This window comes from Alligator mississippiensis, chromosome 10 (genome assembly GCF_030867095.1).
Source record: "Alligator mississippiensis isolate rAllMis1 chromosome 10, rAllMis1, whole genome shotgun sequence".
NCBI classification, from domain to species: Eukaryota; Metazoa; Chordata; order Crocodylia; family Alligatoridae; genus Alligator; species Alligator mississippiensis.
Genome location: NC_081833.1, coordinates 13,829,698 through 13,854,854, shown reverse-complemented (window position 1 = coordinate 13,854,854; position 25,157 = coordinate 13,829,698). Strand labels below are relative to the sequence as shown.

Genomic DNA, 25,157 nt, shown 5'->3' with positions numbered 1-25,157 from the left:
ATTTGGATGTGTGGCAGGGCCCTCAGAGATTTTCCTATCTTATATGCTCCACAGGCAGCACTTAGTACACAATTTACATCAGACATTCTTGGCCCAGTTTTCAAAGAGGAAAGCGTTACCTAGATGTAAAAATGACCAAGAGTCAATAATGGACGAGTCAAGCCAGGGACTGAGAAAGATGTGATTGTATCAACTTCAGCTTATGTCTGAAAGGCAGAACCACAGGGAGGCTTTTATCTCATAGGGGGGAGAAGACAGACTTGGAAAGATAAATAAAAATCAATCTCTGTTTTGCTTCAAATAACATAAAACAAATAAGCAGCCTTCTACAGCAGCTCATAATTTGTAACACAACCTGGATAGTTTTTCAACCATCTAAATTTGGGAATAAACTCCAGATTTTCTAGGTTACGCCTAAGATTTTGCTGATTTTTTTTGGCTTGTTCAGAGCAACATTTCTCAAGGTTTCAGGCCAATGGCCATCACCTAAAAATAGCATCCGAAAATATGCTGGGAAAAATATCTTTGCCACTGAAATTGTGGAGAATAAGCTTTCTTTTTATAAGTATGAAGCATAAGTATACATATGAATTTCTCTCGCTGTACTCTTCCCACCTGATAGGCACCAGCTAAGAAAACCAAGGATTTTAGCATTCATACCTGCAAACAACTATGAACGCAAGAATAACTATCATCTATATTCAGGACTTAAACGAGACTCCAGCTAGTGTTATTTTCTCACAGCGGCACAAGACAATCAGTAAGAACAAAGACGGGAATTTTCCGTTTTCCCTCAAGATGGGCAAAGGCAGATAAAAAGGACACTTTAATACAGTCCAGTGACTGGATGCCTACTAATTTCACAACACAGTTTCCCCCAAAAATAACGAACTGTGATTTGAAAGAAGGGAAGTCCCAGTGGGATGGTACACCCACACTCTCGCACAAAACACATTTGAGGTAAATTTAGATCGGTACTTAGAAGCCTAACTTTGTGAACTAGGAGATGCGATTCTTAGCTACATTGAACACTTGGGCTAAGTACAAGTATTTGGGGAGGTGAAAGTAGGGTCAAAATAGCTGCCTGATTTAAACTTAGCTCATCCCGGTGCCGACCTTACATTTACAGACCTGGTCTCAGTGACCGGCAATCCGGCTAAACCTGTAACTGGACAGAAGTCCCACGCACACAAGCCAGTTTAAGAACTGCAGATCCCGATTTGGATCAACCTGGATCTATGCAGTATCAGAATCATTCGACTTAGGTCAAGCCAGCGCGTGGAAATGGTCCACTTCCCCTGCGCAGCCCCGGGGCTGGGAAAAGCCAGCCACTGGCCTCAGCCCTGGGGTTGCTCTTTTCACCACCCCACTCCTGCACTGGGCTATTTTTTGCTCCGCTGCCCCTTCTTTTATTGCTCCGCTGCCCCTTTCCCCCCTACCAGCCAACCCTCTCAACCCCCATCCCAAAAGCCACTCCAGGTACAGCTGCTTTTATCAGCGTTTCCCATTGCTGGAGCTCAGTAAGTGCTGGTGCAGGGAGCAGCAGGAGGGATGGAGGTGTAGGTTTGCTGCAAGGACCTCACCCACCCATGGCTCATGCTGGCTCCCTACCCACCCATGGGTTGTGCCTGCCCCCTACCCCACCTGCGGGTCATGCCTGTCCTCCATCCCCCAGCGGACCCTCAATCCCCTCCAGCCTGCTGGAGCCCCCAACCCCCCTCCTAGTCCCCCCCATTCTGACTTACCTGATATTGGGCAGCCATTTTGATCTGATTTAGCCTCCCTCTAATGCCACTGAATGTCTGCACTTAGCCATATACATGGTAGTACGTTCCAATTGTTAATAAACTTAATATTCACCTGAGCCTGTTTGCTCCAAGTTTAAAGCTATGAAGTTTCCCAGGTAAATATATCCCTTCTCTTTCTGATATATCCTCTCTATGTGCTTTTAAGCAAAGGTAAAAAAAAATATATCGTCCGAAAGCTCTGGTCCAACAGTTATATTCCTCTAAAGCCTTAATAATAAGGTTGTCCCTTAGATAATCTCAAGGTTATATTCATTTCCTTCCTCATTGCAGAGCACTGTATCTAGTTTATCTAGCATATTTCTACCTTAGCTCAGTCACAATAAATTTGATAGTGTTGACAAGAGACCTCATTTCTGAAGTGCATTTTCACTGTGCCAAGTGAGCAGCAACACTTTCAACAATGAATTTTAAAAGCCAGTGCATGTACACATGTGTACATACAATGGATCACGGTACCCACACTCCTATATCTCCTTCATAGTTTCATAGTAGGTAGGGTCAGAAAGAACCTGAGCAGATCATCAAGTCCGACCCCCTGCCATGGGCAGGAAAGGATGCTGGGGTCAAGTGACCCCGGCTAGGTGATTGTCTAGCCTCTTTTTGAAGACCCCCAGGGTAGGAGCGAGCACCACTTCCCTTGGAAGCTGGTTCCAGATCCTAGCCGCCCTGACTGTGAAGTAGCGCCTCCTGATGTCTAGCCTGAACCTACTCTCAGTCAACTTACGGCCGTTATTGCTCGTTACTGCCAGTAGTGCTCGGGGGAACCTGCTGGTCCCCCTTGGCCAGTTTGTAGACAGTCACCAGGTCCCCTCTCAGCCTTCTCTTGTGGAGGCTGAACAGGTTCAGGTCCTGTAGCCTCTCCTCGTAGGGCCTGCCCTGCCCTGATCATGCGGGTGGCCCTCCTCTGGACCCTCTCCATGTTGTCCACATCCCTCCTGAAGTGTGGCGCCCAGAACTGGACACAGTACTTCAACTGCGGCCTGACCAGTGTCGCGTAGAGGGGGAGGATCACCTCCTTGGACTTGCATCTGTGTATCCTTGAGATGCATCTGTGGATTCACGACAAGGTACGGTTGACCTTCCTGACCGCATCCCCACACTGTCGGCCCATGTTCATTTTGGAATGAATAATGACTCCGAGATCCTTTTCTGCCTCTGCACTGACGAGAAGGGAGTTCCCCAGGCTGTAGGTATGCTGCTGGTTCTTCCTCCCCAGGTGCAACACCTTGTACTTGTCTGTATTGAATCCCATCCTATTCTCATCCGCCCACCCCTGTAACCTGTCTAGATCTAGTTACAGCCTGTCCCTCTCCTCCAGCATGCCCACTTCTCCCCACATCTTAGTGTCATCCACGAATTTGAACAAGGTGCTTTTCACCCCCTTGTCCAAGTCACTAATGAAGATCCACCACCACTCTCTGGGTGCGGCCCTCCAGCCAATTTGCGACCCATCTGACAGTGTAGGCATCGATGCCACAGTTTCCTAGTTTTTTAATGAGAATGGGATGAGACAGTGTCGAAGGCCTTCCTAAAGTCCAGAAAGACTACGTCCACTGCAACACCTGCGTCTAAGGATTTTGTGACCTGGTCATAGAAGGCCACCAGGTTGGTCTGATAGGACCTGCCTCGAATGAAGCCATGTTGGTTGCCCCTAAGCATGATCTCCCCTGCTGGTCCCTCGAAGATGTGCTCCGGGATAATTTTCTCAAAGAGCTTCCCCAGGACTGACCAACGGGCCTGTAGTTTCCTGGGTCCTGCTTCCTCCCTTTTTTGAAGAGGGGATGGACGGCCTTAAAAAACAGCTCTTCAAACAGACCCTGTTCTCTTCCTTTCATCAAATATCATTATAAGTCCACTTTGCACAAATGCAACCTGTCTTGTTTCAACCTCGTGAGCTTGAGTGTACACTCGTAAAAGTCCCAATCCTCCCAATCAGATCCATGCATGCAGAAACCTAGGCTAATGCCAATCCCATGGAAGGATCAGGACCTGCATTTGCAAAGCTAGGTAATTTTTATGCCAGCTCAGTGTCAACTGTGCTTTACATCTCTGTGCATGGTTACTTTTGGTACCATTGCCTTCAACGACTAATCCCTTCATTTTAAACACATTTCTCCACAACGTTGACATGGCTTCTTGTAATGCCATCAGGCTGACATCCACAGTCACCTTATAAGAAACAGCCCCTCATTTAGACATGTGTTATGCCCTAATGTACTTTACACTAATCCAGCCCCTGGCTGTTACTGCCAACCACGGAGACGAATCCAATCCACTGGACATCAAAATTCTTGATTCTGTACATTCCAGCTACTATGGGTTTTTGAAAAAGTGGCTGGAATTTCATACCACAAGGAGACCAATATCACTAGCTTGAGGAAGAAATTGCACAACACTAGGGCAAACCAGACAATATTTCCTATTTGACCCTGCCACAGCAATTCAATTTGATCAGATGTGACCCTACTACTCCAGTCTCTTCTGATTAGAGACTGCCAGTGGTGCTCATTGGGTATATCTACACAAGATGCTTTACTGAGCAGTAGACTAATCTACTGCACAGTAAACCATCACTATCTACAAGTGTGCAGCATTTACTATGCAGTAAAATAATCTACTGCACAACTGGCCACTACCTGTAGATACAGGTAGCAGATTTACTGTACCATAGCTACTGCGCAGTAATACACGCAAATTGCTCCCGATCAGCCCAGGCAGCAGAAAGCAGGGAAACTGTCCCATCCCTCCGCAGCTGCCTGCTTCCCAGCCCAGCAGATCAAGGCATGGTGCTAGGAAATTATCCCCTGCCAAAGGCAGCTGCTTGCTTCCCAACCCCATGCCCTGATCTGGTAGTCAATGCGCAGGGCTGGTAGGCAACTGCCCCAGAGGCAGGACAGCTCTCCACACCCCCTGGAGACCAGGCTTGACCCTAATGTCCCCTGCCAGCCCAGGGCTGGCATCTGGGGGAGGCTGGCTGCTGTAGAGGGCCAGAACAGGACAGAAGTAGCCCTGCACGGAACTGCTCCCATTGGAAGCAAATTTGCTGACGGTGGGTACACATCTAGATGCACTCCCAGTGAAAGCTTATTGCACCTTATTTTACTGTGCAGTAAGCTTAAAGTGCATTAATACCACATGTAGATGCACCCATTGTCAGCTAACCCCAAAAGCTAGGGAACTTGAAGAGAGAAATCCTACACTGACCACATCTATACATGCCTGGCAACGCATTTAGGTAAGCCACATTCTATAGCAGGGCTCAGCGCCATACAGCCCATGAGCCGGATCTGGCCTGTGGAGCAGCAGGGCTCTGCTTACAACTGCTCACATTAGGGATGAGCAGCAAGAAGCTCTCCTAGAGCAGGGGACTTAGAAGCAGCACCCATGCTGCTGCCACTTCTCTTTGTCCTCCCACCCTCCTCCCCTGAGGCTGCAGTGTGAGCACAGCTCTCAGCTGTAGGGGAGCAGCACTAGGGCTGGGGATCTGGAAGCTGTGCCCATGCCTCTGCCTCTGCCTTCTGGTCCTTCCTTCCGTCTCCCCATGGCTGCAGTGCAAGCACAGCTTCCAGCTGGAGAGGAGCTGAGCCAGGATCAGGCTGGGTAAAGGGAAGGGAACCAGCAGCAGCAGCTGCATGGAAGCAGCTTCCAGATGCCAGGCCCCAGTGCAGTTCCTCTCTGGCTGGAAGCTAAGCTGTGCTTGCACTGCAGCTGGGGAGCTGGGAGAAACAGTGGCAGCACTCGCAGTTCCAAGTCGTATGGCTCCAGCGGGGGCACTACGAAAGTCGTCCTGCCACTGATATGCCCACCAAAGCCACCCAGACCAAACTGGGCCACGGATGAGGTGTTCCACCCTGCGGCATGCAAACTTTCCCAACCCCTGATCTATATGATGCGCAGGGTATTTCACAGCGCATGAAGAGAGACACAAGTAGGGAGGAATAGCCAGTGGTACCTACTTCCCTTGTTTCCAAGGCTCTCTACAGGAGCGGATATACTTCTACAAGTGCTAAATTCTGGCTGCTGGTTACAGGTGGCCCTCCATGTCAACAGCCAAAATATAAACAGCTCTTCAAAACATCAGCATATTCTGCCATTAAGCCCGGAGAGCTAAAGCAATCGTGCTACCACTGCTGAAGCCTCCCCTGTCAGAAGTCAATGCCAGACAGTGCACAACACAGCTGGCTCTCTCAATCGCCACCATAAACTATATACAGTATGCATAGTCCTGCAACAACCCAGGCTGCGATTGCTGCTCAAAAGGCATTCCCGCCCGTACAGCTGAAGGGATGGCGAGCCTCCAGGGAACGATGCTGCAGTGTGCCCAAGTACCAGAGAAGGTGAGTGCCAGCGCTGGAAAGCTGTGCTGAAATACAAACTAGGTTTTTCAAAAGCACCTAAGGAGGTGCACACCCAAACCCTCTTAATTTCTATTGGGATTCAGTGCCTAACTCCATGGTCTTTTGAATATCCCACCAACTGATGGAATTACAATGACCTCAAGGAGTTTTGCTAAGACAGAGCAGAAGAGTGATGACTATTTGTGGTTTCTTTTAAGACAGAAAATCATTTTCCCCTCCAAAACAGGAGAAACAGGCCTGCATAGATTCACTATCTCTAATACCAAGATTGTTTTCATATACTGATAAATACAGCAAAAGCGTGATTATTTAGCACATCTGTAAGGCTAGAATGCTTTCTCCTGAGTCCTCAGACTATCAAATCTTCCTGACATGCATTTTACAAGAAGCTATGTACATCTTGTCTAAATTAAACAGCCTTTTATTAGGTTGTAACCAGAGGGTCTCTTTCTCTGTACAACCCTGAAATCCACTGGACTGAATCCGTCTAGGAAAAAATTAAATATGAGTTTGGAAGGCAGTGGTTTTGACTCTTCAAAGTCCAGGGTTCAAACCTGAACTGAATGCTGCACCCATTTTCTCCAGGGTAACAATACTGAGATAATAACCACTCAATCGGTCCACATAAGAGTGAAACTCAGTGCTGCAAATGCACCAGTACAAATAAATGCCATTCAGAGATAAGCAGCAGCAGTTGAGAAGCTCAGTCACTGCCCAAGTGTTTACTTCTGAAAAGCAGCAGGCCAGTCTGGCTCCAATAGTGGTGAATGGGCAAACTCCTGGGAACTCCAGGGCCACAAGTTGGGTGCTAGGCTGCCTGCTAAAATGTCTGGAGCCTCCTGTTTCAGGTCAGACTAGACATACCAAAGGAGTGCTCCAGGAATCCTGCCCAAAAGCAGAAAGTGCAAACACATTCAAAAAAAGGACGGTAATTTGCAGGGGTAAAGAGGAAGTTAACAGACCTTTCTCCACCCAGCCTCAGGAAAGGGCTGTTTCAAGTGGTTCCTTATTTTTCTTGGAGCTGCTTCATCCTTCAGGAATAACAGAGACTTCATTTAGGAACCTGATCCTGGGCGGTGCCGCAGGCTGAACTCTGGTGACTGCTGCAGGGGAGCTGTATCTCACAGAATCAGCCTCCAAAGCAGAAGAAAACTTAAAGCAACACATGCGACTGGTAGATAGGTGATTTGCTTTCTAGGGAGAGGATCCTGTGCAGTACTGTAGCAAGTGGGGAGTAAGCGGGGTGACCGCCCCGGGTGCCGAAGCAAAGGGGTGCCAACAGGCACTGCCCAGCCGGGGAGGAGTGCAGGATGGAGCCGCGAGTGGCTTGTTTGTGGGGGGGATGACGGCTCCCGCTGCTCTGTGCAAACCCGGGCAAGCATAGGGGGGTGCATAGGGCGAGGGCAGGCTGCTGCTCTGGGCTTGCCCCAGGCACCAAACTTCCTTGCCACGGTACTGATCCTGTGACATTTCTTTCTCACTTCTGGAACGGTGGTTTAGGGAAAGCAGGCTCTGCAGCCATCTCCACCTTCACTATTGCTGCACCACACCAGAAGCTGAAAAGGGGTCTCTTATTACAGGCCAAGGTGGCTGTCGCTTGAGCCTCACAAAAAAAGTACATTGAGAATCGAATGCGTCTGAAACCCAAGATCTTCTGAAAATGACAAATTTCAAGCCTGTTTGAGTTACTAATGAGAGCGTGTGGCAGTGCAGGACCAGCACAGCAAGCAGCAGAGTTAGCTTGCAAGGAACGCTGACCTCATAAAATATTTAAGCACGTCGTGTTGACCACTGACAATACAATATTGTAAGACTGAACAATGAACTGCAATGCAATAAACACGGTTCTTTCCCAGCCCTTCAGCGGATCCGAACCTTGTGTAGAGGAAAGAAAAACAAAACACTCCGCTCAAAAATACGTCCCCTAATCTTATGGCACGTGACCTCAAAGGTATACCTGTAACAGTCAGTATATTTACATTAAAAACAGACCAAATTAAATTGTGTCACTATTTAGGCAGCGTACACAGCTTGTGAGGCCACCAAGCTTCTGGAAGAAACATGTAGCCTGGGTAAGATGGAAATGCATGAAAACCAGACACTGAAAACAAAACGTGCGACACCTACCTCCAATTGAGAAGGTAAGTAGTCAGGGTTCTCCTTTGAAGCTGGGCAAAACAAACAAGCCTGAACTTTAATAATTGATAACACCACCACCCCTGCCCAGGCATTCGATGAGCACTGATATAAACAGATTAAAATACAACAAAAACAAGTTTAAACGTGCCGTCTGAAAATTCAAACAGCTAAAGCCGATTATCTGACAAGATCAAAACCGGGATGAGAAGGTCTGGTCACAGATTTCATGTACTCTTTGTACCTATGATACATCGCTCCAGCACATTACCCAACCTAGAGACAAGGGTTTACAAACCAAGGACAAAGCTAAAGATGCTGCTTTCCTTCATCTCACCAACCTCAAAACAACAATTCCCAGTAGAAACAGGGCCAGCAGTGATCTTTCCTTTTAATAAGCTATCCAAGCAAGAGAAGGGGAGGAGTATTTAGGTGCCTCAAGGTTAGGCATAAAGAGGCTGCATTCAGGGAATAGCAAGTTCCACAGCATACAGTGGAGCCTGCCCACGTCAGCTTTGTCTGCTTACTCAGAAGACACCGGTGGGGAACTTCCATGGTGGGTGATGCCTTCCAGGAACATGTCCATCAGCATGACTATCATGTAAGTTTTGTCATCGGCTCTGATTAAAAGGTTTAAGGAAGTACTGCCTGCTTCTAGAGAGCCAACCCTTTCATAGACAGTCAACAGGAAGTTTAGTCGATGGACCATGTTCACAATGACATTACTGATCAACTTTAAAACTATCACTTGGAACATTGCATTTAATGGTTTGGGATTTTGAACATTACAGCTCACCTAACAGTTGTATTAATAAAAGCTGAGGCCTTTGTCTTGTGTATTCCTTATTCAGAAACTCTTTCTGATCCTAGTCCACGCTCTTAGTTCCTGTTCTGTTACCATTGGGGATGTCGTGCTTCTTTCTGAAGAAGAGTTGCTCCTCTTGTCATGAGACAACTAATTAGGGAATGCACACAAGGACTAACTCTCTGAAGCACATGCTCTACAAGATGGGCAGCTGCAGGAAGAGCATGCTACTCTACTTGTTTTCCTGATCAATCTTCTTCTACCAAACCACAATATCATGATGAGCAATTTAAAACCACTTACTTCAGTTTTAAAACACAGATACGCATCTCATTTATTCCCAGGGACAAAAAATAATCACTTACTTCTACTTGGACTTCTCATGTCACGACCTCTAGCTGTCATGTCCTATTTAGTGTAACCATTTAACCATTGATCTATCTTTCCGGAAATGGTGGGTGGCTGAAGACAATTTATCTGAGGATGTTACAACCCTGGGAAGACTCCAATTATTGTCTTTAGTCCTAAGAATCTCTCTTTGCCAGCCACTCACACACTAGTGAAAAATGTCTAAACAAAAATACCAAAGATGACATTACAATTGGTATAAAAGACTTCTGTGTCATGAGCTTTAAGCTTCATGCACCATTTGAGAGTTCATTTTCCAGAGCCCTGGATGCTAGCATTCGGATTTTAGAAAAAATACTATACTAAGGCAGGCAGGGAATAATTTTGAGCAGCTACAGCACTGGAACAGTTTTATGTTTTTAAAATCTAACTAGATGTAGGCCTGAATCAATTAAATCTAGCTCTGAACTTCCCAAAGTGTCCAAAGTGTTCAGATCTGGAATCCTGATTCAATGCATTATAAATATGCCTGGGTATCGAGGTTGGAACTAAAACAAAACATTCAAGTTCTTCAGTATTGAGATCTGTATGTACACGAGTATATTCACCTATTAACAGGGTTAATAAAAAACAAGCACAAGCTTTTTTAAACAACAAAAAAGTAAAAGGCTTCCACCGCATGTGTACCTGCAAATATGTGAGAGAGAACACAGAGCCTAATGTCCTATTATAGTTTAGCGCTCACCGGGCACAGAGACCTGGAACAAAAATGCAATCATAAGGCTGAAGAAGTGACTGAGATAATCCTGGTAAAGAACAATTTTGTTCCTTTGGATGATGGAATACTAGAATGATAAACACTTAACAGAAAGGACTCCAAATGGAAATACAAATGCCTGTACCACTCCAACCTCACCTGCACTAGAACTGCCAAGCTCTGCTAGCGCTGTCCTGATTTATTTATAAACTACAATTCGATTCAAGTCCTGAAGAGGAATGAAAAATTAATGTTATTGCAGAACAGGCTGTTAAAAAAAAGGTGATGCTTGGGTGCCACTTGTGCAACTCGAAATATACACTTACATTTTCTATTATTAAGCTTTCTATATGTGACGCACCTGTCACTAGGGCATGGGGCTAACAATTCCACGTAACATTCTAGCACCAGTTTCAAGTCAACATCCAGAGCAGAATAAAGAGCTTCCATTAATTTAGATGGAAGCCGGCTGAAATCCCAAGAGGTAATCAACTTCCTATGAAATCTGAATGAGTCTTTCCTTAAATAAGTCTACGTGCTTGTAAGGTAGTTAGAAAGGACTCTGAAGTCCAAAGGAAATTAACTATGACTAGAATCTAAAACAGAGTGGGCAGGGGTGCGTGTGTGCGCACGCGCATGTGTGTGTTTCTATATATCTATATCTATATATATATATATATATATATATCACTCTCTATATCTATCCTGAGTCACACATGCCTACTTGTCTATTTGTACTCCAAGGATTCATAAGGGAAGGCTGCATTCTGGGATATGTCAATTAAAATTAAGAATGAAATAACTCTGTGCAGTGGTGCTGAATGGCATTTTCTCTCAAGAGACCACAAGCCCAAATTGAGATTTCAGCACTGCAATCTTCCATTTATATACTTAACGCCTTACTTTTCCAACAACTTTATCACCACTAGTCACAACTGTTTCAATCCTTCACTAAATTCAAAGGCAGGTTATAACAAGGTTTGCATCTGCAAAATCCAAAGGCCTAGATTCTGACCTCGCTTTGGCAGGAGCATGTCCTGTGGTATACATGGAGTTATGCGAGCATGAAAATAGCACAATGGCACCAGAACTGCAAATCTTCACTACCCCCAGTCCTGTACATATAAAACAGCAGGCTCATTTGTATCCTACCTCAAACCAACAAACTTCCAACAAGAGTGGTTCCAAAAAACATACCGCTGCCTCGAATGCACTGCATGAACTACAAAATAAACTTGATTTTTGGTTATCAGAGCATGAAGTACAAAGTTAAGAGGAGGGGAAAAAGATCTTGTTTCTCCTTGTTAGTCCAAGAAAATGAACCTTGGAAGCCACTGAGGAACTAGAAACACTAAGACGTTGTTTTTGAATGTCACTCTTTCATGTCTCACTATCTTTAAAATAAAAGGAAGTTCACAGCGTAATTGTCTTCAGTTTCCACCCATGATAAACCCAATTTTAGACTCACTTGTGTTTAAATAAAGAACACCTTGGATTTCAAAGATCTCAGGGAGGAATAAACCCCCCCCCCCCCTTAAATAGTCTGTCTTAAAAACAGGAAGGGGGGGGGAAGAACCCAAGAATCTTTAGGAAATAGTTTTGCAATACCAGCTGCCAAAACAGTATCCACATAGTGCACAATACATCAGCCAAGTTTCTTTGGACACAATAAAACTGAAAGAGCAGTAATTTTAGAAATGCACCCACACATTTAAGTACAGAATATTTATTATACACACATGGCATTTGAACCTCTGTGGACCAAAGTCTTTTTCAGCTATCTCGTTGTACATAGCAGATGTTGATTTTATCAATGTTTCTTTTTTCTGGAAAGTCCTTGGAGTGCAGCCAAACTCTGGGGGGGTCATACAATATTTGCTCTGCCTGTTGGTATAGACAGCAAAGCAGGGGGATTACATTTTATTTGGGCATTAAACTTTGTGCTGACATTATTTATAACTGGAGTTTAAAAAATGTCAGCTTTGTGAAATAAGGAAAAATAAAAAGAGTCTGATCTCACACAATTAAAGCAAAAAAGTCACAACTGCTATGCTAAGGCTTCTCCAATCAAGGAGGAGAAAAAAAATCACAAGTAAAAAGTGTCTAATAACCAATTTAAAGCACAAAGGACCCAGATTTTCCCAGTCCTTACTTGTGCACAAAAAATAAGTAGCCAGATTTTGGAAAAAAATACTTGAAAATCTGATTAAGCATCACATTTGGACACAATAAAACTTTTGAAAACCCAGCTCTTATTTAGCTGGCTATATAAGAGAGATGCTCTTCTGAAAACTCTGGCTCGTAGAGCAATGGCCAAAAAAACCCCAAACAGCACTATGTGTTATTTCGGGTCCTTCGTATTAAAATTACCATAACGACTTCAGCCAGAGACTAATATACAATTCCCTCTCTCCCCCTAATGTTCATGTTAAGTTAATGAAAAACATTAAAAAAATCCCACTAAACTATGGCCACTGTAACTATAAATATGTTTAACAAACAGAATTAGCATTGCCTTGCACTTCCTTCTACTGCTTTAGTAAAGAGAGGAGAGCTTAAAATGTCATCTCTTGTTTTCTTTATATTTATTATTTGTCATTCAAGAAGCCCCCTTTTATTTCCTAGGGCTAAAATGATCGATGGCTGGCCCTTTCAATGTAATTACAAATGCCTCTTCCCTCCAGAAATATCCTATTAAAAAGAATATTGTACCTGAGAAATCAAGTACCACCCTTAAAACTGCCAGCGGTATGCATGCAGTAATACACAGTCCTAGTATTACCGTGCCACTAGCTTGTGTCAGGACTGTCACTGGTGGATGAAAGGTTGAACAGGAGACAGCAGAGAAATGGGCTGTGATAAGATCACATCATAAAATACAAGATAAATGTGTCGCCTGGATCACAATGTGTTCTAACCCCAGGAAATACAGCAGCATTTGGTGGAAAAAGAAGAAGAAATGACCCAGATAAAATGAAATTGCTAGGGACAAATATGAAATGTTTATCATGTTCCTTTTGATGCATATATTTATATGTATTTTACCATATTTACATATGCTAATGTACGCTTTAGGATTAAAAAACAAAAATCTCCCAACCCCCACTCAATCTATTTTCTTTCCAACTTGCTCAGAGAAAAGAATGATTTATTGTACAGCTGCAGATGCTTGAACCATCATCCCCAAACAGAAATTCAACTCAAGTTCGAAATAAAGCCCCACCGCTGTGGAACCCAACTAACATGATTGGCTCGTACAGATGCCAATCTACTAAGTTACCTGTCAGCACTAGAAAAAAAAGAAACGCATCTAACACGAAACAATTGGGCACGAGAGTTCATTCCTAACCTGCATCCAGGAAACTCCTAATGTGCTTAATTCACGAGTCAATATTGTGTTATTCACTACTAGATGTCATGACCCAAAGGTCTGATTTTTTTGTGTGCGCTTCGGCACTAAGAATTATCCCCGTGGGTTTGCAACTTCACTGCACGGAGGAGTTCTGCTGCGCAGAGAATCCGCATGCAGGGAAGTGTTCCCGCCACTTTGCAGCGATCTTTGCAGGGTGCATTTCATTTGCAGCACAGAAATGCACGGTGCAAAGATTTCCCGCTCGTCGTATGCAAATTCGTGCCCCGCAATTGGCTAGTTCTAAATTATTCACACGTGGCGGCTAGCGATTGGCCTGCTAGCCGTATAAGAGGCTTGAGCAGTTTCCGCCCAAGCTGAAGAGGACTCCGCATCCATCTCGTGGGGACTCTGGGTGTGCGCGGCAGGGTAATAGAAACCCTGCGTGTCGCTCAGAGGGGTTTGGCGGCCTGATCCACTGCCCACCTCTTCCCGTCTTCGAACGGAGCCTACTATAAGACGTAACGACGAGTTTAATGCGCGCTTGTCCTGGACATCCGGAGTTTGTCTGCGTGGAGCCTAGCAAGCTTCACGTGATTGTTCGTGTTCTGTCTGCGTGGAGCCTTGCAACCTCCACGTGTGTTCGTGTTTTCTGTTGTAACCGCAACTCAAGCAAGTTCTCAGCCTACACCACGACCATCTCGGTGTAAGTAAAATAATCTTAAAATCAACCGTTACGTGTCTGTGCCTAATTCTAGCTCGGCGCCCGCCCTCTCCGACCCGGCCTGCCCAGGCTGCTGGCCACAGCCCGCGTGCAGAGCGACGAAAGCGACCCGGGGTCAGACCCGGCGCGCACACTAGAAACCACCCACCATACAAATTATTTGTGTCAAAAATTGGCAACATATATGCATATGCTATTGGGCTGGAGTGGAAGCGACAAGAGAAGGACTATACTCTGGCTCCTTCATTTGTGCAGCACACAAGCCATCTATCTGAAGCTACCACAAAGCGACTTGGGGTTTAAGGGCATGTGTAGACGAAACAGGGGGTTTTAAAAACACCGCTTCAATTTAAGGCTGATTAAACCCCCATGTCATGCACACACCCCATTGATTTACCTGACTCTCTGGCGGCGGGGAGGGGAGGGTGAGCTGCCAGTGGGCGAAGTGGTCCCTGGGCTGTGGGAGGGGGCTGGTGCAGCCACGGAGAGAAGCACTGGGCCCCCGCACAGCTCAGGCAGGCTTTGGGGGGGTGGAAAATCAGGCTCACCGCTTTTCTTGAGCAGAGCCTGCTCTCCCGGGCTGCTGCCAGGCTGCCTGCAGGGCTTCCTGCACAGCCGTGGAGCTGAACGGAGCCTGGTGCTTCGCTCCATAGCTGAAGGCTGCGCCCCAAGTCATCTAAGGCGCATTATGCCACCCAATTTCCTACAGTACCTGGAATTAATTGGCAATACACCGCTAAGGCATGCGAACACCAACACCATTAAAGCAGTGCAAAAGCATTTAGCCCATTTAAAGTGTCGTGTGCACGTGCCCCTCGTTTCGTCTACACATGGCTTAAAAGTATAACGCCCTGGCTTGCAGTGATGTTGACTACACTGATAAGTTTGGGAAGAAACATTTTAAATACTGCCATTACAAGTGCCAGTGAGGGGAGGAAGATACATTTTTTTCTGCTGATTAGGTACAGCATATTAGAGCTATCATTTCAGGGGTGCTTTCATCCACGGTTCACATTCTTTTCATAAACACAGAAAGGTGAATAGCAGCAAATAAGAAACTGAAGCACCCGATAGAGGGGAATATCTCACCCATGAAGTCCAATCATCTCTCTTCCATGAGTGTTCAGCAATCATGCAGCGCTTGTGAGATATGAAAGCCCTTTCTTCTCGAACACTGATTTATGGCTGCATTTTATAAGAACTGGCAGCAATAAAAGAAAAAGGTGATAAGCAACTACTGGGTAAAGAATTTTTTGGCTATATGCCAGTAATTGCAAAACACTATCATCAGCTCCATGGAAAGAGCTAAGCCATGATAATCCACAAACCAATCAACATTAAAAAGAACTGATGAAACTGTGCAGGATTTTTTAAAATTATAAAATACCAAAAAAAAGTTCCCTTTCATTAAAGAGAAACAGTGAAATATAATTTACTAGCATTGTTAGATATTAAAAAATAAGTGCAAAATATGTGGGGATGGAGAAAAATTTTAGAGCCAGATTCTCTGAAAGCTATGAACTTTAATGCCATCTGATAACCTGAATTAATTAATGGACACCAGAGTAAAATTCTATCATTAGTAAGCAACATTGCCATGTCTTACTTGCACACAAAAACCCACACAAACTACTTTCTTTTGGCTACATTTAAACCTTTAAGAAGTGAAAAGAAGTATTTGTTCTTGATCTACCATATTTACTCAACTATAAGATGAGGTACACCCCTCTCCCCCCCATCAGCATGGGGAAAAAGCCCGTCGTCTTATGCTTGCATACCAGCAAGCCGCATTTTCTATCATTAAACTGCCGCTAGAAGCAGCATGTGCTCAGTCATGGAAACCAACTGCAAAATTGATTGAATGCAGCCCACACCGAGCATGCTCATAAAACACATGGCCCACATTGGGCAAACACACTGATGGGAACGTGTGTTAAAAAAAAAGGGGATGGGTGCAGTTGTGTCCTCTACCGGCCTGAAGGTACTGCAATACCAGGCCAGCACTCCTCTTCACTCCCATAGCTGAGCCGTGCCTTTCTTTCCAATTTCCAATGATTCCTGTTTCTTCACTACCCTTAAATGTCTGGCAAACATGCAGCTTCTATGTAACTGAGACACTGTTGCCCCCTCTCTCAGCTTGTTGCATGTTAATACTATTAGAGTGGCCCTGCCCTGTAGGGGGTAGAGATGGACCAGACAGCCCTGTGCTTCATCTGCATATACATTTTTGAAGGGTCCCAGGACATGTGACAAGAACACCCAATTCCAACCATGAATGGTGGCTAATTAGCACATGGCTCCTTTGCAGGGGTTATCTGCAGTACACACACACATACTGAGCAGCGCTGAGCTGTGGGATCACCTTGGCTTGAAATGTTGTTGACTTTGCTGGGGCCCAGCCCAATTAACTATATACATACTAAGTTATGAGCCTTTTGGCTCTGTACTGATATCGTGCATAGTTTTTGATGTGTGTATATATATATATATATATAGAGGTACAAAGGTGCTGCTCAAAATTATGTGCATTGAGTACCTGTGCTGAAACTTGCAGCAGTTTGTAACAAATGAAAATGCATCAATTCTGGAGGATCTTCCCCATAGTGGTTTTTAAATATGTAAGTCACTACGAATATGTTTATTGCAATGGAACTGCTTTTTGGTCCCCTGCATTTCAAGTTAACAAAGAGGGGAAGGGAAGGGAAACATGCAACTGCTGTGGTTATGACTGTAGTCCTGAGTCTGGGTCAGGGCCAGAGTCAGACCAACAGCAGTCTTCTGCCCCCCTCTGCTGCCCTCCTCTCTGTCCCTCCCACCCCCTCTTCTTTACTGTCATGTGCAGCTCTTCCTTTCCTGCCGTGTTCTGGGTGGGAACAAAGCCTGAACTGTCTAGCAGTACAGGGGGCAGGTAGTCTTCAGGGGGAAGAAGTTGAGAGGGCAGAGGGCAAGGGGACCACCTGAACAGCTCCCCCTTCCCACCACTTGCCTTGCCATAGCAGTGGGAGGGAATGAATTCAAGACAACCCTCTCATAATTAGACTCAACTCTTAGAAAATTATAACAAATGTATACATTTTCCATATATAGAATCTAATTATTGGGGGGATGTCTTATATTTGGGGTCATCTTATAGTCAAAGGAATACAGTATTAAAATACCATGTATAGTCTGTAAAACTCTGACTTCTTAAAATATTTAGAAATGGGGAGAAGATCACCAAAATGGCTCAGGTGGGCGTGATTTTTGTCCCAAAGCCTATTGGCAGTTTTTAAGAGCCATTGAGCACAACTGAAATTTAGGGCAATAACACACAGCATCTGCCGGAGTCAATTATGAAGATAGCATATTGTTTCTAATTTAAAGTATACCGAGTAGTGGTTTTCAACCTTTTTAGTCCCAAGGCACCCCTCGGGAAATGCCAGCTCTTAAATTTTTTGACTACAGAAAATAATATAGCAATTCTTCTGTTGCAAAGAGCTCAGAAAGACCAAAACAAGTCAAGATGTTTTTAATACTATGGATTCCTATTTGAAATATCTGGGTTTACCTTGTGAATCGTGTTGGCACACCTAACATTGTGTGGTACCCAGCAGCACCCTTGAAAGCATCTCAGGGTGCTGCAGCAGCCTGGTTGAGAATCACTGATATAGAGCAGTGGTGCCCTACCTGTTTGCCCCATGGGATGGGCAATGCCAGGTCCATCTGCAGGCTGGATTCAGCCAGTAGGCCTCATCTGACATGGATCTGGCCATGCTAGGGAAGGGGGCGTATCCAGTCCCACCGGGGGAGGGGCTTGAGAATTTGGCAGCAGGGGAGAGGTGGCAGTATTAATTGCCACTGTTCCCCCACTGCCAAATTTCCCAACCTGTGGGGACTCTGCGGACCAGATGCTATGGCTCTGTGGGTCAGATCTGGCTTGTGCACCAGGGGTTGAGCACCCTGATGTAGAGCAATAGGCGAGTAACACTGTGTACCAGTTTCTAGCATTAGCAAGAAAATGTAAGAAACAGTGTAACTGCATGACCAGTTGGCAAGCGTGTTCAGCTTTGAGCACGTGAGAAGTTTCACTAGCTATCGCAGAACTATAGCATTGCCCAGGTTAAGCAACTATACGTGACTCAAGTTACTCAGGTGAAGTTCTCACTCATAAAGAGCACCACTATAATTCCTGAAAGTAGGATGTAAAGGCTCATAAAGAGATTAATTTTTTTTTTAATTAAGCCACCTGTACAACCGGAGTATAAACAACTCTATATGCCCTTCCATCTACATTGAAAGATGATTTGGTTTACCTTATTGTTTAAATCAGTACATATAGCAGATGTAACTCAATATAGTGAGAAGTACAGTAGATAGTTTTTACATACCAGCTTCCCTTTCATGCTTCTCTCTAGAGCTACTTAAAATTTACATACTGTCAATAGTCCTTATTAAGCTCCTTAGCTGCAAAACCCCATTTCATTCAAGTTTGTAAAGCTCTAATCTTTGTATAACATTTCCCTGTACTTTCTGGTTTATTTCTTTGTCAAGTGTCTCAGAAAACAAACCAGCAAGGGCCTTTATACTGCTGTGGCTGAAAGCACCAAGGCCTTTATGCTGACAGAGGTGCATTCCCTTGACAATTATATCATCAAGGGAAACTTAAATGGCTGAAGATGCAAAATATGCTAAAATGATTTGTAAAAGGTTTACATTTTGAATACCAGAACAATCCTGAGCATGCACAGGAATTCTGTTCGTGTCTCAGGGTTTTGCTGCTCATAAACACAGTCAGATGCCCTATCTCATATCAGATCCCCAGAGAATTACAACCCTGCTTTCAAACAGAAGCCTAGACGGTAGGGCAGATCTGGTCTCTCTCGCAGCAGCATCAATTCAGAATAACTCCACTTAAATCCAGCCACTTGATTTGGATCTTCGTTAAGTCTATATAAATTCCCCAAGTTAATGCCCACAGTGCATTCCTCTGCCATTTAAAAAACAGGCTGTAGCACCGTTGCTTGACATCAGGCCTTGTGGTGATTTCTCAAGCCTGCAGGCATACCTCCAACATTTCAGGATATCACAGTTGCCACAACTGTGAAAGGGTTACTAACTAAAATGAGAAGTAGAACCAAGCGATTTAGCCTGAGCAGGCAGGCTGCAATTCCTGAATCCAAATACTCTTTGGGTTATTCAATATATTTCTCAAATACCAAGGAGAAAAGCCACGATGAAAAGGGTAAAGGCATGAGATTAGCCATGAGGAAAAATCTCATAATGGTAGATTTACCATTCCTACTACTGCCTCACTGTGCCTCCATAGTGCTGTGAGGAAGCAAGATCCACTGGAGCTTTTCCAATCTGACCTAGTGGGAATAAATTCCTCCTTTAAAAAGTAAAAATGTGCAACATATTAACACTTGGGAGGACAGAGCAAGTTCCTGACAGAGCAACATGTCAATTATCCACTGGTTCCCTCCCACGGGCAACTTTAAATTTGCCCTCTAAGTTTTGCAAAAGTCTGCGCAAAGGCCAAAATAAATTGTTGTGGAGCGCAGTTGAAGATTTCTTGGATATCTGACGTCAGAAGGCAGATCATCATAAAACTATTAAAAACTACTTGAAGTTAAAGGCGATATGCACAATTTCAGGGTGGTTTCTTTTAGGAAGAGTAAGGTGTTAAATATTAAGAATGTAAAGGGAGGTTCTCTTCCACTGCCGCATCCTCTATTTTAAGTACTTACAGAATATTTAGGACAAAGGCAGCAATATAAATTTATCATGTCATTATGAGATGCTTCCGATAGTTTTACTACATGCTTCAAATAAAGTGGCAGGTCTGTTGAAATAACTTGCCTTGAACATAGTCCCAGAATTTTGCAAATGTTATCAAGGAAAAAAATTAAACTAGCGTGTCTAAGAAAAAATGTAGGAAGCCATAAAAGGATACTGAGAACTCCTGTTAAAACCCCAGTGCTCAGAGAAATGCCTCATTTGCTGTAACAGGAATTATTTAACACTTAAGTGTGAAGACATTTCACACATGCCATAACTATTTTCACCTAACAAGCCCAATCCTATTCCTGCTGAAGTTAATATCATAACTCCCATTTGGCTTCAGCAGAAGCAGCATCAGATCCAAACTCCTTAACTAGAAGTGAAACCATCTAACATGTTTGAGAGCTCATGTTTTTCAATGCTGACCCCCTGTCTACAATTGTTTATACTGATACTGCTAACTGATTCCCACGATAATTTAGATGTCTGTTCTCAATGTACACATCACCTTTTGCACTTAATTTTATTTCTGGTAACCGGAGAGGAACTTAAATAAAAACAGAACTATCTGTGCGGTGTGAAATGGTTCACCTTACGCCCCTTGCGACAGGTGGTTAAATGACACACACCCCCAAGAAGTGTAATAACCAGGCTGGAATGCTTTACTTGGCATGTCTTCCTGCTGTTAGGAAGCATGATTAACACACACATATAGGTATGGGGATTGGGTGTTATAAATATTGGTATCCCATGACAACACACTTAACAGAAGACCCTTCTCAGACAACCATGTCGTTTAGACAGCATCTCTTCCTTTGTACACCATTCGTGCTGTATTACCATGGCACCTAGGAGCATCTAGGAGCCCTAATCATGGACCAGGACCCAATAAGGGTGCATAAGCCCCTCTCTACCCTAAAAAGGGTTTTATAGCAACTTGTTGCAGCATGCCTAGCCCTTTCTTCAGACACGATAACACAGTGTAAGGGCAACATAAGCTGCTAGCAACAGATCCGCTTTTCACTAGGATACATAGGCCATTTGCAGGTTAAAACTCATGGACGTTGGTGAGGTTTTTTTCCTGAGCAGCTCAGGAAGGTAGCGCCCAAAAACAATCTACCCTGGGAAGGTACATTTAAGGCTACATGTTCAGTCCTAAAAAACACAACGGGTTCAGCAAGTACAGAGAGATGTATGTCAACCTAAGAAAGGACCTGTGTCAGAAATCCAGCTGCTTTGGTTTTGCCCGCACTAGCTAAATCATAATGGAAACCAGTTTAGGTGCAACAATGTTTACATTTGGTTTATAATTTTTTTTTTTCTAGCAACATTTTCTTCAAGTTTCCCACCATCAATGGTGCCCAAGATATGGTAGTATGCAGACAGGCCACCAGCATTTTAACCACTTTATTATTTGGTTCTGCCCAGATCACATGTAAGAGTACGCTGTGGTCAAACTGTAGGACAGCCTGTCTACACAGTCTCGCACTGCAACCACCGTCCTTCTATGTCAACAGAAAAGGAACATTTGGAAATTTGAGGGAAAAGTCTAACAAAGGCCTGGTCCCAGTAAGCGTTTTCGGGTTAGTGTCAATTCCCCAGTGACACGCCATGCTCTGCTGGAAGACTTCAGACCTGCAAGCGTCCAGGAGAAGAGTCTCAATAGGAGTGACGTCTGAGGTAGAAGTATCCACAGAAAGTACATGAATCGAGATCGATGATGCGGGATCCACACCTGAGCAGTACGGTGGCAGAAGTCATAATAGAATCCAAATCAATCCTCCCGCCTCTTCCTCCACACCTTCTAGTAGCAAAAAATGGAGTCCTCAGATGACAGAAATTGTAATCAAACTGTAGATATTGACACCGGCTTAAAGACAAAACGTGAGCCACTGTTTGAAATCAGTGACAGGTTAGACGCAAAACTCTATGCCCAAATCTCAGATCTGGACTGAAGTTCACACTGCTGTAGTACATGGGTTTGGTTTCATCATCTGAATGTTCCCACGCTTTCGAGAATATTCAATCTAGATCCAAAAGCTTTCCTTTGTTCAGACTTGGTATTTGCATTTAGCCCATTAGAGAGCTGTTTGAAACTGCAAATTGATCAAGACTTAAATTGGAGTTCTGACTGACAAAATGTGACAAGATATGTCTGTAGAAAAAGTCCCTAATAACTAAGAACTGGTACTGAAATCATGCCATGTTACCAATACGCTGTGGATGTCTACTTTGTATGTTCAGGGCTGAAATGAGATTCTCCAGTGCATACTACTACTATCCCAAACATCAGGATAACGCTGTTGCTGCCCAAATTTTGGAACCAGCTGACAACTCTTAATAAAAACCTGAGAGGATGGCTGAAGGTTACTGCTGGTTCCTTTAATGACGATTTAAAATCCATGAATATTTGGCAGGGTTTCAGATGTTTTGTGTTGTTAAAGTGTCAGTGGTATTACTGGGCAAATATTTGTCTGAGAGCTTAGAATTAATTTTCAGCTAGTAGAAATGCAAACAAGGTGTAACAGTATAATTTTAGAATAAATCAAAATCCATTAGTTCACTTGAGGCAAAGAATGCAATGCTGATCCAAGCTGCTCTGGTGTATGTTAGCCGTAACACTGCTGTGTAGAGATCAGAACCAACTTTACAACCAGTGCCCCTTCACAGCCCTCTCTTCATTATAGTAACTGTTGTAAGAATGTCCCGTATGACTGAATACATGTTTTACATATAAAAGGCTTCTCTGTTCTTTTCACTTCACTTCACCCCTTCTCTATTATTTTAGATTGCTCTCTGGTCTATCTCAGACTTGTTGCCTATATTTTGTTCACAGAATGCACATCTAACTATGAGCCACTTGGCCTAGATTTAAGCAAGCGGGATTATTATAAAAAACAAACAAAAAAAACCTTACTTCCTACATTTCCACATTCACAATAAATTAGATCGACAGCACACAGTGTAAGAACCACCACTCTTTATATAATGAGCTTTCTAATGTACAACCACCGGAGCAACTTGAAGAATTACACTGCAAAATGACTCCCGTGAATCCAGCATCCATGTTTCACTGGGCAGAAATTTTGTCTGATCCTGCTCCCTAATAGGCCGACTTGAAATTAAAGCCACAATACAACCGTGTTCTGAAATTGAAAATGGATTTACATGGAGAAACTAACTGCCACGTACAACTCCAGAGCAGTTAAGGGTAATCTTCTATTCCCTTCCATGCTCTTCCTCTTATCCAGACACTCAGGTCTGATCATATCACATGTGCCTTTTTGATAGTTAGCATTCAATTCGTTACCTCCAGGTTTTTTCTCTCAGTGGAAAAATATCAAAGGAGACAGGTTTCTGTTGATAACTTTGTGTACGTCAACAACCAACTACATGTAATTTGACAGCCACAATAGTTTGAGGGCAGAGATTATGAACAGGTAAAAAAGAAACTAGTGTTTCCTCCCTGAGACGTCCACAGGTGGTGCAAAACACAAGCAATATAGCCAAACATGTACCTAAAAATTATAGGAATCTTTGCCATCTCTACTAGAAAGGTCAATGGCTACAAGGACTACCTGCACATACAGGAGTATAGTGGTAATCATGCAGGGATTCTCACAAAGCCCAGGCAAGAACGTGACTTTTCTCAAAAAAGCATTGATACCAGGGGTGTTTGGAGAAATCCGTTCAACCCTCTGTCACTAAGGTGCATGACAAGTCAACCTAATATATTCAAAGCAGGCTGAATCATCACCAATAGGCTAGGCTACCCCACATTAATGTATAGGAGCGTCATCAGCATATTTTATTCCCATTGTCCCAACACAGAAAGCATTAGGATGCACTAAAACTAAGGTTTTAGAAACTTATACAAGTTTGTGAAGCAGCTCTCCACTCCCTCTGCAGCTACCTGAATTTACAAGTTATCTTGCTGGCTTATAAGATGCCTTGAAGAAGGTAAACAAGAAAAGCACCCATAAATTACAGAAGTCTATATGATCTCTATTTATTCATGCCTAGCCTGCAAAAGCTTTGCCCTACAATTCCCAATGACACTCCAAGGTAAGGAGGAATATTTCAGTTTTTCCACAGAGTCCTAACACCAGCCCAGTGTTTGACATTATTGATAAGAGGTTTGTTTCAATCAACTTTAAGGTTTCATTTTAGACATTTCCCCTGTATATTAAACAGCAAAGTAAAAGGGAAAGCAACAGAATGCTGTATGGAGAACGAACATGTAACAATAACACAATGGCAAGCTTTTTTTTAAAAAAAAAAAAAAGAGACTATTTCTAGCTGTTCACTGTCAAAGAGTTCCCTGGATTTATTGAGTAGGTCTGGAAGGTCAAAGGAAACAATAGTTTGCTTTTCTTGAGGGTCTCAGCAGTTAATACAAGGGAGACAAAAGCAAAAGCTCTCTCAAACAGTCTGCTAGAAGAGAAGCTTGGATTTCTCTCCCAGCCCTCTTGATAAAAATCACCTTGGTCGCTCTCCCCCAGACAGACAACAGCAGAGCTACCGAACACAGACATGCATAAATAAAAGCAGATCTATAACAGGCACAGGGGAGAAGGGTGGGAGCCACGTAAGTTCTGCACTAACCTGTTTGAGTTCTGCAGGCATTTATGCAAGGTGCCAGTTTTACAGTCCCTACTGGGCAAACTCCAGCTTACGGCAGGTTCTTCGTGGACCCAGATCTCTAGCTTTGACAGCCCGGTTCCCTTGCCCTCCCAAGCCTCTACCCTCAATGAATCTCTCTCTCTTTCTCTCTTTGTAATCTGATCAACTGCAGTTTGAGCGCCTCTCTGCAGAGTCGATCTAGGGAAGAACCAATCCAGGGAAGAAAAATCACAATCAAAGCAGCTCAGAGGAAAAACTGCTGGTGGTAGTAAAGGAGGGGCTTCTTCACATGGCTTATTTCCTCTCCCACTGCCCCGCTAAAAGCCACCCTGGTCTCTTGGTGCCGCTGCTCTCACCCCAGCTCCCAGTGTCCGCAAACTCAGTCCCCTTTGGGGGCGGAAGCTGACAGACAGTCACAGCTGGAAGCTCCAGCAAGGCAGGCAGTAGCCACACCCAGTGAGCAGGAGCAGCAGCAGCAGCCTGCGAGGG

At 44.0% G+C, this 25,157-nt stretch overlaps 1 protein-coding gene across 12 annotated transcripts in view; it reads right to left on the bottom strand.

Annotated features, from left to right (window-relative positions):
• Nucleotides 1–25,157, bottom strand: part of ARVCF (ARVCF delta catenin family member) — a 447,669-nt gene that overhangs the window by 198,736 nt on the left and 223,776 nt on the right. The window contains exon 1 of one of the 12 annotated variants that reach the window (XM_019486616.2): nt 24,651–25,068. The exons of the other annotated variants lie outside the window; for them this stretch is intronic. Coding sequence (XP_019342161.1) covers nt 24,651–24,671 — 21 coding nt within the window. The 5' untranslated portion in view covers nt 24,672–25,068. Of the gene's footprint in view, nt 1–24,650; nt 25,069–25,157 lie in introns of those variants that run through there. 12 annotated transcript variants of the gene reach the window in all.